We start from the raw sequence: 14038 nt of genomic DNA on the forward strand, positions 1-14038 counted from the left end.
TAGTTAAATGCCAGGCCAGGCTCTGACTAATTCTAGCAGAGTTTTGTCAAGGTCAACATCGGTAGCTGCACAGAAGTACAGTAAATTATTAACTGTGGTTCTCCATGGGGCCTGAATCAGCTGCAGAGTTCACCACCTGCCAGCCACGTTTTCTCCCCAGTTTGGCAGCAGGAAGCTCACGGTCCACAGCACAGGTGTCTGCTTGAAGGGTCCACTCAGACAGATGTGGGAAATGGCAGTGAGCTGGGGCTGCAGGGGACTGTCCACTACCCGAGTGGCAGAAGGAAGCCCCGCGGGCTGGGGAGCTGCCTGGCACCCTGAGGCCTCAGGAACCAAGCCCTGAAGAAGCAGCGGGAACCTGCTTCTCACACAAGGTCACGGGCTTAGAGACCTGCAAGAAGAATGCCTGATCGGGCAGAGAGGACCCTGAAGGTCAGAAAGCGTGTGGGATTCAAACAGCACATTGCTTCATGGGGCCTGGACTGTGCTGGACTCAAATGCAGAGTCATATTTATAAGGACAACTGGCCCAAAACCCTCCGCATATGAACTCTACAGGACAATCCCACTGCCCATTTTCCAGTACTTATCAGCGCCTTGGCTCTTGCTCCAAAGCCATGAAGAACTCGGTGTTTTCCAACTAAATTTGTAGGCGTCTAAGACTTCCCTGTGCTGTCATCCAGCCAACACTTTCCCTGGTGCAGAACAGATATCTCTGATGCTCCTGGACAATTCAGAGATGGAAAAGTGAAAGCTTTCCCATCTTCCTATGTCACACCTGCTCAAATATTTTCACGTCCATCTCTAAGGCCATCTCTCCTGGGCTCTGTCATTTATTTCCTTGACTTTATCCCCAGTCTTGCTCCAACAAGTCTCTGAAGCACATCCGACCCCTTTTTCTAACTCTAAGTGGACTCAGTTTCCCCAAATCCAGACACAGCCAGTATTTCCTTTCTGTGGACCACACATTTGAGAAACACGTGCAGAAATTTAACAAATAAAAAGAAAGGAAAAGAGGGGACGTGTTAAAAGGAGAAATCTGTGCACTTGGCCACGTTCTCCCCTTTGTCCTGAGTCCCCAAGGACAAGGTCCACCCACAACCTTGGAATTTCCGAGGAAATTCACAGTCCTCTCCCCTTTCCCCTTTCCCACCCAACTCCTACTTACTGCTGATAGAACAACACTGCTTTATTCATTACTATGAAAACTGCTGCAATCACCCTGTAGAACAAGCACCTTGTGCTTTATTTTGTCCTTCATGGAACCAGCCCACAATGCCGGCTCATACAAGCTCTGTTCCCTAGTGATCACTAGGGCAGGAGGAGCTTTCCATTACACCTGCCTCTGACTTGCTCTTAACACACATTTCCAGAATCCTAACGTGTGGTCACCACGAACATGTAACCTCATCTGTAGCTCAAAATTCACTAAACCACATCCGATCGCTGCAGCGACCACCTACTACTCGAATGGTTTCCACTGCAGTCCATCTGCCACTCACACGCTAAACCCATTTGTACCAGTTCAGTACCTCAAATGTGGAAAGCACTTAAAAATATTTGTTGAATGAATAAGCACATGAACACACAAACAGATTTATTAACTGCCTAGGGCAAGACAATGGATGTTGCAGAAACGAGTAAGGGAAATGGCTACCCCTAAAGTCTCAGGAGAGAACAACCCCACAGGTCCCAGGCTCCGTCGTAGGACATTCCCTCCGTGTGAATGCCCTTCCACCCCTAAATCACCTCGCTACTCTCACTGCTCCCAAGACTCAATTCAAGCCTCAGTGCCCCTTAGGAACTTTTCCTGGCCTGACTACAAGGAGCAAAATCATCTCTTCTTGTATTTCTGCTTTACACGCTGTATAAAAGCCTCTCCAAACCTGTTCCATGTGCCAAACTGGCAGCATCACCTCCGTCTGTCTCGGGACTGGGCAGCGGGACAGCCAAGAGCAGAGACCATCTCGTCCATCTCTGCACCCCAGGCTTCGCACGACATTTAGGAGCTGAGTGAATCAACAACTACAGGCAGAGCAAACCACAGTAAGTGCTACGGGGTGGGGGGCAAGGGCTCTGGGGCCCTCAAACAGTAAGTACAGCAGCTGCTGGACTACACGAAGAAGAGGGCACCTGAGCTCAGCCGTGACAGACAGACAGGATGGTAGCTGCAGAGACCAAGGCACAGGGGGTGGTGAAGGACGTCAGGGACAGACAGCTGATTTGAGCAGAGAGGTGGGGGAGAGGAGGCAGGGGGCCGCCAAGGGGACACAGAAGTCTGGGAGGAGGACAGAGGAGAGCAAGTCAGAACATGCAGCCTGAGGCTAGGAATGCACAACCCCGGGAACAGGTGCTGCTTCCCTGACTGAGAGCGGGGGCTTCTGGGAAACAGAGGCAAGGTTTGCCACGAATATTCAGTCATTCAGTCTACTGCTCACCAACTATGCTTAAGGTCACAGCAGTCAATGTGTAAAAAGAAAACACACACAAATACATACACACACTTGTACACACAGATTCCAGTTTCTCAACACAAACTCAGTTAAGGGGGACTATTCTGTGTAGGGTATTTACACACTTGGCCTCCACCCACTAGGTACCAGTAGCATCCCCCCAATTACGACAACCAAAAACGTGTCCACAGATTGCCAAATGTCTCCCAGGGCACGCAGACAACATCACTCCTAGCTGTCTAGGACTATCTCCCAACACACAAGGGAGTGCAGGATTGGGAGGAGGAAAGAGAACTGGTATTGTGGCACCTGGTGCACAAAAATTCAATTTCTAAAAAAGTGACGTACAATATTACTCCATAAAATGAAATAAAACACAGTACTCCCAACAGCAGTGGAGACAAGGCCCACGTCTTCTGACAGCAAGCCTCTACGCTGCCTACCGCACACACTGGATTGCAGACTGCGGGGGGCTGCAGAGCCAAAGCCCAGAGGAGGCAAGCTTGGGGGGACGGAGGCACACACCACCACCAGTGAATGGGGAAGTCCTCCGTGTGGCTGGCCCTGGGCTCATTATGGACAACAGCGAGGGCTGGAGTGGAAAAGGCAGGTGGAAGGCAGCTCGTGCAGGAAGCCATCAGGACTGTCCGGGGCCAGGGTGGGCTAGAGAGGGTGGCCAACCTGCAGCAGGGGGGGTGTGATCTAAAGAGACCAAACCAGGAGAGGAAACAGGGAGAGGGCAGCTGAAGTCATCCAGGCTGAAGATAAGGAGGCCTGAACCAGGACAGCAGCCGTAGGAAAGGAGATCGGGGATGGATACTGATGCTGGGGACTCAGAGGACACAGACCTGGGCAGCAGAGGGAAGGCGAAGGCCAAAGCGGAGGCAAGTGCCCCCAGGGACAAAAAGCAAACATACACGACTAAACTCAGGGCTTCCTCTTAGCCTGCCTGGGGCGCACAGATCAGTACTCCCATGGCATTGTACACGGGACAGATTCAGACAGTACAAAAGGTTTTATACCGTGTTTTAAAAAGTTTTCCTCTCATCCCACACCCTTCACTTGTCCCTAAAACCAATCACTATGACTTTGCGTCCTTCCTGAGATAGTCTATACACACAAAGCGTATATGCCCATGCCTTCATTTTTCATTTGTTCTTGATAATACAAACACTATCCATTTACTAATGAGGAAATAAAAACAGGGAAGGACGAGGAGTCCTCTATGAAATCAACAAAAGCAAAGCCAGATTTAGAACGCTGACTTATCCTTAAAGTATGTTAGTGTTCTTTTTTACCTCTGCACATTCTGATTCACGCACACAGAGAAAACTTACTGAACCCCCTGCAAAGTGCTGAGGATACGAAGGATAAGATGGTCCCTCCTTCAAAATGGGGAGAATGGCATATCACCTAACAGGTATGGTCCAGCAAAGCAAGGACTAGACCAAGGGTGTGGCAGGATGCTACAGCTCTGGTGGAGTCAGTGGCTATAATAAAATGTGGCATAAAAGAGATGGTTTGTATTAGGCATCTCTTATGGCGTAACAGATTACCCCAAAACTCAGCAGCCTAAAATAACAGCAAACATTTACTACCACACAGTTTCTGAAGGTAAGGAATCTAGAAGTGGCTTAGTTTGGCAGCTCTGGCTCAGAGTCTCGAATGAGACTGTAGTCATGATGCTGGCCAAGGCTGCAGCCATGTGAAGGCTTGAGTGGGGAGGGAGGATCCACTACCAAGATGGCACACTCACATGGCCCCTGACAAGAAGTCTCAGTCCTTCACCACATGGGACTTTCCAAAGGCTGCTTCAGGGCCCTCACAGCAAAGCAGTTGGCTTTCCCTTGAGCAACGGATTCAAGAGGAAGCAAGGAGGAAGCCAGAATGTCTTTTATGACCTAGCCTTGGAAGTCACACTTTCCTACTGGTCACACAGAGCAGCCCTATTCAACATGGGAAGGGCCTGCAAAGGAGCAAGGGTACCAACCAGGAAGCACAGATTGGCGGGGCGGGGCGGGGCGGGGCGGGGCGGGGGTGGTCGTCCCAGAGGCTGGCTACCCTGAATGCCCGACATGTCTTGATTTGCTCTGACACTGCAGACATGACTCTTTCCACACTGCCTTTTATCTAAGACTGAGAGCTTATGACGTGCTCCATTTTCTGCTAAGAGTGATCAAATAATAGTGCCAAGTTTTTCCACCAAGTAGAAATCTACTTAATGATCTTGGCAAGTCTTTAGAAAAAATATTCACCAGGCAGAATTTAGAAGGTCAGAAAGAGTACAGAAGATCAGAAAAAGTGTAACACAGTTTGAGTAGGATTTCTGGTAATAAAATTAACGTAGTTTTCCTTTCAGATAGTAAAGGTTCAACTATTTGCAGTATGAGAGTGGCTGCAATTGTCCTGGGTTATTTAAAACAGCCTCTCTCCTTACACTGCCCAGTTCTGTGGGTTGAACATATCCACATCTGAAAATCCATCTGGTTACTGGCCCTCAGTAAGTGGTCCCCACTCCTGCCTTGCTCACAGTTTTGGATCTAGGTGGTGTCCATGGATGGTGCAGAGATCTCAGAATGTTCGATCCATATGGTGAGAGAGGCAAACACCTTATGAGGTTATTCTACCTACTTCTATAAATTTCTAGTGCTAAGACATTAGAACAGCCTTATCAGACAAAAAACAAAACTTTCCTCCTACAAACCTCACCACCAACACACCAGACTTCTCCCCTCATCCATGATCCCTATTATCCTCATCCACTTGCTCACAGACAGTTTACAAATTCAGTACACCAAGAACTGGCAAAGAGCAAAATGTCACAAACAAAATGGGACCCTCCATGACCCCGACTCCCTTCCCCTTCTGCCCTTCAGCAAAGACAGGGGCATGAGATAACCCCATTAAAAATGAACTGGATTGCTGAGGAGACCCCAGAGAGCTCACGCCTCCATCAGTGGTGACAGTGTGAACACGCCATCCCAGGGCGTTCCATCTTACTTGTAAAGACCAGAGCAGACTCTTTTCCACAGGAGGAATCTGCTCGTGTCTCACTCACACATACACGTGCACATGCGCGCGCACACACCCCTGTTTAAAAGCCTTCCATGATTTCCACTGCTCTGAGGGAAAAGAATATATTCCTTAAGATGCACACAGGCTACATGTGCTGGTCTCGACTCTGCCCTCCACCGACTCTGACACCAGATTTTCCATCATCCTTCGGAGTCCAGCCTCACTGGCCTTCATTCTACACCTTGAACAGACCACGCTCCCTCCTGCCAAAAAGCCCTTTGCGCACAGTGCTTCCTCTGCCTGGAACATTCTGTGAGTTTTTTTAAATCCATCCTATTCATCCTTCAGAGCTCCATCCTCATTCTGCTCAAGGGAGCTTTCCCTCCCTCCCTCCATTTCAAAGCGCTTACCACAACTGAATTACACATTTATGATTGACTGAACTGTGTCTGGCTCACCCCTCTTGTCCATTTTATTCCCATAACCTAGCACAGTGCCTGGCATAAATGAAATGCTTGATGGATATCTGCCTAATTAATTAATGACTATGAATGAACTGCTTATTGACAGAGTCTAAAAACCATGTTAACCATCCATTCCCAACAGTTAGGAGCTGATGCTGACTACTGATCATCAAATCTTGAGTTATTTAAGCCTCGACTTCTGGTCATTCCTCATTACGGGGAGGAATGGGAAGGGGCTGTGCTCCCACCCCTGAATGGGCTGAAAGCCTGTGTCAGACGCGGGGCAGACAGCATGGCCCACAGCCCAGGCTGCTCTGCTGCTCTTCCCGAGGCCAGGACAAGGCGCCCACTCCTCCTCCAACCCAATTCAGTTTCCACACTTTCTCTTCACGCTGCATGTGAAATCGTTGTGACTTTCTAGGTCATCCAAGTGCTGTGGGTGACCTGGAAGCCCTGCTTCCTCCTCCCCTCTCCCTGGAGCTGCAGGAAAACACCCTCCTGCTTAAGGAAACTCACGACGCCTCAAGGAACCGTCACTAAAACTTGTCCAAGGTCGGCCTCCCTGTGTGAGGCACCTTCCTCCTGCCTGTGACGCTCCCCACAGAACAGCAGAAGCTCAACCTACCCCCCTGCCATTAGGAGACCCCAAGGGGAGCCCCCTGGATGCTGTCACCCCACCCGGGAAAGGCAGAGGCCCTCCTCACAAGTATCTCCCTTTATGAGGTCCTACCCCCTGGGAATCTTAACCACAACTGGAATCGAACTGATTTTTTAAATAAATGACATCTATTTTCAACTCGTTCCCCAGGTCAACATTCTTTGTCTTGCACTTCGACTAAACTTTCTGGCCATTCTAAATGTTAACTCTGAGTTTGCTAAAAGAAGGAGGGGACAAAGACAGCAGGTTCAAGATGTGCTGATGTTCAGAAACTCAAGAGAGGTCCTGGGAAAAGGAAGTATCTTTTTCTAATTCTTGAGTATCTGGTACATAAAAGACACTCAGGGTGTGGAGCTACAGAACACATGGGCTCTCTCTCTCCTGAATGTTGCCCCCTGAAGCAGTAAGCCTCTCCTGACCTCCTACCCCATGTATGTCTCAACCACAGCACCTGTATCTCCATCATCATTTTAACTGCTCATTTGTCCCCATAAGAAGAAAGAGTTTGCCTGCCTCATATCCTTAGTGGCCGGTATTGGTTTAAAAAAACAACAAAATTCCAATATTTGATGGAAAATGAATGGCTGTGTCCAGAACTCTTACTCTGTCTTCTATACCCACAGCAAGTGACTTTTCACAGCTCAGTTAGAACACCAGGGCTGAGGTGCCGGGATGTCCGGTTTACTGTTGACCAAGGCCCATAAGAGGCTTATCAGGACCCAGGCACCTGGGATCAGAGTCCCATCAGGGAGCGGGCATGCCCGGGGCCTTGACAGAAAGTTCAAAACGAACATCACATCGTAGGTAAACACCAGACCTCTTCTTTATCTATGTTTTAATCAATACAGAACATAGAAGAGTGATGTAATTATTAAGAGTCATGGGGGGGGCGTGGACTAGAGAGGAAAAAAAATGAAAAGACCTTTTTTTTAACCTTGAATCTTTCCCATTTTACTTTTGCTGATAGAAAGGTCTGGAAGTTCATTCTAGGCACACTTGAATTAGCAGAAAAGAGACATTTTCCTTTACTTGGGCACCTGATTGTAAACTCGCTGCTTCTCCTGCTCTCAAGAGCTGCCCTTCAGAGTAAGTTGATTATTTGAAATCAAAGAGCTGAGGAAATAAGGTTTTTCTTTTGTTTTGTTTTAAACAGTTTCCCTTGCTAACCTGGCTTGCCTGGAGAAGACAGAAATGAGATTTTACACCGAATTAGCTTTGTCTTAAGGGAGGCAATTCCATTGATCCTGAGATTAGCACTGGTTTTACCATCTGACCCTCTGTTGACCTTACACTTTGAAAGAAATTGCTCACAGACTGGCAGGAAAGAGGGAAGGAAAAATCTAGGCATGCTATGGGAAAGGAGCACAGAAGCACATATTCATTTTTATAAGACTGAGTGACATTTCCAAATTATTGGGTGAAACGCAAACATAAGGCCATAATTTAAGGGCAGTTTTGGAGGGGAAGAAAGTTTCAATATTACTGAACTTGAACACTATTTCTCTAAAGGTTATAGAATATAAAATGCAGGTGTAAAGTTAGAAAGACTTTACAGGCAGGAGGGTACAGCTCAGTGGAAGAGTGGGAGCTTAGCACGCAGGGGGTCCTGGTTCAGTCCCCAGCTCCTCCATTAACACATACATAAATAAACAAACACCCCACCAAAACTTTCTTTTAAAAAAAAGAACGAACTTACACTACAAAGTAGGAACATATAAATGTAGGGGACCCAATATATAAGTATGTAAGACCAAAACAGGCTGCTTTTTAGAAGTTTCTCAAATCTATCATTAATAAAGCAAGTACAGTGCTCTTCCCCTGCTCTTCTGTTACTGGGCTGGCTGCTTCTCTTCACGTCCCTGCATCTGGGTCCTCCTCCTCCTATCTGAAGTCTGTCTCCTTCTCTCTGTCCAACCTGTCGCAGTCCCCCAGCAGGTTCTCCCCCATCCTCATGGACCCCTCACCGTCCCCACCCGACAACAGGGCCACGCTGCCTCTCACTCACCGCCTCCCTCCATGGGCCCTGCCGGAACCTTCCCCTTCCCAGCAAGGCCTCCTTCCAGGCACCTGGGAGCACCACCCGGCTTTGTGTATCCTTCCTCCCTCGCCCTGATCATCACACATCTCTCCCGGCATCCAGCCTCTCCTCAGCCCCTACCTGTCCGCTCATTTCTCCTCACCATTCTTCCAACTTCTCACTTCTCTCGCCTCCCGGTCACACCACTACAGAATCAGGTCCCGATCAGGTCCCTCATAAAAACTCAGAGTGCTCCCTCACCAAGCAAAAACCACTTATCTGCCATGGCATCAGGGTATTCACAATCTGACTCTACCTCACCTTTTCTATCCTAAATCTTTTTATGTTGTTCTTTAAAAAAACAACAGCTTTAAAAAAAAGAAAAAAATAAACCATTTATTATAAAAAATTTTCAAACATTAGCAAAAGTAGAGAGAATAGTACAAGTAGGTCTTACTTGTCCATCACCCAGCTCTGACACTTCTCATCACATGGCTAATCTCATTTCAGCCATACCCTCACTCACTGTCTCCCCTCAGCAAATTTTAAAGTAAATTCCATACAACAGGAACAGACTTACAAATATAAATAACAAACTAATGGTTACCAGAAGTGACAGAGAAAGGGGGAGGAGCAAGAGGGGATTAAGAGGTACACACTACTATGTATAAAGTAAGTCACAAGGATACGTTGTACAGCACAGGGAATAGAGCCAGGATTTTACAGTAACTTTAAATGGAATATAATCTATAAAAATATTGAATCACTACGCTGTACACCTGAAACTAATACGATACTGTAAATCAATTATACTCCAATAAAAAATAAAACAAAAACAAACAAAAAAAAGTAAATTCCAGATAGCCTATCATTTCACCTGTAATTTCACTTCAGTAAGTTTCTTTAAAAGATAAATACTCCTAAAAACAGTAACACTATTATCACCCCTTAAAATTTTGTTCATATTATTTATTAATATCATTAAATACAGAGCCAGCATTTAAATAACCCCGATGATTTTACTGTTTTTCCCCAATATTGTCCCCAATTTTTTTTTTTGTCTTTTACAGTTGGTTTGTTTGAACCGGGATTCCAAATGTGGTTCCTGCTTTTGATCAGGGTCCCTGACTCTTACAGTCTCTTTTAATCTGTAACCACCTTAACATCTACTGCTCCACAAGGCTCCAGCCCAGACACACATCTTGCTTTCCCACCTAACAAGGTGTTGTTTATGCAGTACTCAGTATCCCCAGTGTACCAAATACCACCCACCTTTCACAGCCCCACCTCAACACTGCCCCCTTCATGAAATCTTTTCTGGTGGCCACCAGCCCCTCGCCATCTCCTACAGCACTTCATCTCTACTTCACTTGGGGCATTTACTTTATCCTTCTCTGCAAACAGTCTGAGTATTAGGTGTCTTCCTTCCAGTCTTCTGCAAGGTAGATTTATCTGATTTATCTTCATAACCCTTGAAGAACTTAGCACAGTACCCTGCACTTGGCAATTGTTCAGTAAGTAAATCTGTAAATGCTGTACATAAAAATAATATAAATGGAGGAGTGAAGGACAGTAAGAGTATCTTACCCAACTTCATCCTCCTCTTCCCCTCCACCCACTCATTCAAGAGCTATCTGTTGCTAACTGCTACATGCTGACACCCTGAAAGTGCCTAATGACCCAGAAGTCCTATTACCCAACACAAAAACAAAAGTGGCTCTCTTAACATCCTCAAAATACCTGCAGCTTTTGGACTCAATTTCAGTCCTTCCAAGATCAATAATAACATTATATCTTTCTCAACAAGCAAGATTCGTGCATTTTCACCAAAAACAATTTTAATTTATCAACGAGACCCTGAAACATTCTAATGGGACTGTCAAGACTCAAAGGCATCTCCCCTTTGTCTACTCATTCCTCTACCACACATGTTTACCGAACACCTATTAAGCGCCAAGCACACTGGAGATGCTGAGTGGAAAATGATGACTCACAGTCCTTGGCATGACAGGGAAGATAAAACCAAGAACAAAATTTCCAGCAATACCAGGTCCATGGAAACTGTAAGGTCCAGGAAGCAACCAGGGAAGTTCTTGGAGGAGCTGGAATTCGAGCTGAGCCGATGCTGAGAAATCTGAAAACACTGAACACTATCTACATCTCTCTTTTGCACAAAAGTGGGAGACGGGAAAGGGTAGGGATGATAGCTGTGGACAGTCTTCATTTCACTTCCAGATGACAGTCGTTCACATCCCTGTTGACTATCCATTTCTCCACATGCATTCCAGCCACTGCCACAAACCCAAGGAGAAAGAGGACATTTCCTTTTCAAAACTGCAGAGCATGTATTAAAAGGATGTAACATCGGGGGAAATTATGCTACGAAATAATGAGTAAAAGTCCCCAACAGTCCTCTAGAAGAATGTGTGACAGGCAGACAGTGAGGAGCCGTGTCTCTGTGGGGAGGGAACTGAAGCAGCTCCCCAAACGCAGCAGACCACCACTGTCATGCGTTCACTCTGCTGCACAGGGACCGTCCCCCCACCCCATCACAGGGCTCATCAGTTCTCCTCTGTGGAGCAATCAATCTGGTCTTAAAAAGCTGAGGCAGTCTGGGTCTACAAAAATCATTTTTACAGAGTATCCGTTTGGAATACTTATAAAATATTCTTAAAATAATCTGATACTTTTCACCAAATGTTCTAGTAACTTAAAACTTTTAGGGCTCAAGCTCAGGCCAGGATGAAATACTTCTTATCTGACGGTGATAAAACAGCACTTTAGGGATTTCTGGCCTGGGGCAGTGGCAAAAATTAGAAAAACTGATGCCAGGAGGTTGAGCCGCCTCCTAAGGCTTACCGAGGAAATAAACTTTTGAATATAATGTAGTTCCTTAAAGAAATGTCAGCTTTTAGTCACAATGCTGGGTGAGTCCTTCCACTGGGGCAGGAAAAGGTTAAAGGCCAGTGAACAAATTAAGAAAAACTGTTTACTAAATTAAAAAATTATACTTAATTCACTCTCCTCCAAGCAGTTAACATAATACTCCTAAAATTCTACTATATAATACCCACATAAATAAATAATGCACCAGAAAGGCAGCATCTGTCCACTACAGTGACAAAATTTTTTCCCATTAAATATGATTCTGTCACATTTGTTCAGCAAACACCTTCAGAAGCAATAGCTAACAAGGTGTAAAAACACAATCATGATCCTGTTTAAGAAACTGCAAGGAAACACGAAAGCAAGGCAGAGAAATTCACAGAGTAATAGCAGAGCTTCCTAAAAGACCTCCCACATCATCACTGGAGAAAATCCAACAGGAACCACACAGCAGGGACTGAAAACCCAGTTCAGAGAGGAACTGGTTCTCTCTTTACTTTCATCAGACACTGCACAGATGTGACTTTGCATCAGACCCTGTTCTAGGGACAGGGACAAAGGGACAAAGGTCACATGCTGTTCACCTGCAGATGGTTTGTGCCTGGTCTTTGTGATTCTTTAATTTGAAGCAATGCTTAAAAGTCAGGAGATCTCAAAATGCAGCAGCTTAAGTCTTTACAGATTATCTCAATTTCATGTAACAAAGACTCTCTCTTGCCTACCATGGTTCCCTTTCCTGCTTTTAACATGAGACAGCAGAGGACCTAAAGCTTCCTATAAAATATCCTGCATCCCATGTATGTCCTAAGTTTAATTTTCCTCACAGTCAAATCACTATAAACACGCCAAACACCATTCTCAACTACCCTTCAATGAATAAGCCATGTTAACTCAAGCTTTGACGTAAGGTCTGAAGGTGATAAAGACATGATGGGTCCAAAGGAGAATCACTTTACTCAGTACCCTGTAGGCATGTCCCCCATGAGGCAACGGCACATCAAGGGCAATAGCAGGGACGCCAAGCTGTTGCACAGAAGGGAAATTAGATGGAAAAAACAGACATGTCCCTGCAAAGCAATGAAAATTACACCCATTTCACTTTCCTCCCTAAAACTAAACCAAATCTCAAAAAGGCTAAGATAGGCAAATCAACAAGAGGCTTTTCTTTATAAAACTGTCTCAGTTATAATAACCTCAAAGAGACTATTTCCCAGACATTTTATTGTTGTAACAAACAAACCCATCTTTCACTTCTTGTCATTTGCAATTACCATGCCATAATTGAAAAACAGTGAATCACCGCGGAGCATGCGGGAGAGAGGGCCTGCCGGCTCTGAGCTGTCACTGTAATCATCACAGGATAAACAAACAATATCGAAAGTTCTTTCTTCATCATCTTTAACCTATATATTGCAGAGACTCTAAAAAATTTATACTCTGTAATTCCCCTCTTTCCCTAAAGATGGCATGGTATTACAAACATTTTTCCCTTCAAAACACTGCTTTTCTCTTCTTCAACAGCCCAAGCCCCACACCAAAGGATTCAACATAATTTAGAATCTATTTGTAGGAGCCAAGAATTCAATTAAGAGAAAAATTATCTTGCAAGGGTTTGGGCAATTCAGCCCATTAACCCTCTTGTAATTTTGCTGAGAAAAGCATCTGAATTATCTAACAAAAGGCTTCACAAGTTAGAACGAACAAGCAGAGGCCAGGGTGAAGGATTCCAGAAATCTGGGTCCTGTCTACCATCCAGCCCCATTAGCAAAGTCACACAAAGCTCTAGGCCTCTGACCTTTAGGAATCCTGGAGGGGCTCACTCCTGGGCCTCTAAGACTCACCGCGTGCAAGAGCTTTTAACCAGTGTCCTTAACAACCTTTAAGTTTATCGACTTAAAATGGTCAACAGCAGAACTGCTGAGCTTACCCTTTGTGAACAAGGTCTGGATCAATGACCTGGTGAAACTGAGTTTCACTCTGTCATGAAGAGGAAGGTAAACAACTGGCCCTGGTGTGGAAGAGGTGGTCCTGCCCATCCCCTGCACCCAAGCCAGATGCTCCCGCCCCTCCCCCACCCCTCCCGACTCACCTTGGTGGCCTCCTCCACGCTCTCCCTCAGGGCCTGCAGCTCCGCGTCGTACTGTTCCTTCAGCTTGTCCATCTCCTGGTCGTGGCTGGACACCTCCTCTTTCAGGGCTCCCTTCAGGGCAGTGAGTTCACGCTCTCGCTTTCTCAAGAGGTCTTCCTGCTCCTCTTTGGTGATGAGCAGATCTTGAAGGTCCTGCTTTGCCTGTAAGAGCTCCTAGAGAAGGAACACAGCGGAGGTGAAGATGCAACAGATGTCTCGTGGCCCTGCACCTCGACCTCGGCCACCCGCAGGGACGGCCACTCCCTCGCCTGTCCCCCAACAACCACTGTCCTCGCACAGACACCGGCTGAGACCCTTGTAGCCTCTCCCCTTTTCCTCCTCAGAGGCCATATTCCCCTTGATTTGACTACCTCAGCTTTTCCAAAGTTGATTTAATTTGAGGGAGAAAAGGGAAACT

General features: G+C 46.1%; 1 protein-coding gene across 1 annotated transcript in view; it reads right to left on the reverse strand.

Moving 5' to 3' along the window:
- CGNL1 (cingulin like 1) overlaps positions 1-14038 on the reverse strand; it is a 143901-nt gene that overhangs the window by 58367 nt on the left and 71496 nt on the right. Inside the window, exon 8 of the mRNA XM_072962347.1 lies at positions 13582-13794. Within this exon, the coding sequence (XP_072818448.1) occupies positions 13582-13794 (213 nt within the window). The remainder of the gene's footprint in view (positions 1-13581; positions 13795-14038) is intronic.

The sequence above is a fragment of the Vicugna pacos genome, chromosome 6 (assembly GCF_048564905.1).
Source record: "Vicugna pacos chromosome 6, VicPac4, whole genome shotgun sequence".
Classification (NCBI taxonomy): domain Eukaryota; kingdom Metazoa; phylum Chordata; class Mammalia; order Artiodactyla; family Camelidae; genus Vicugna; species Vicugna pacos.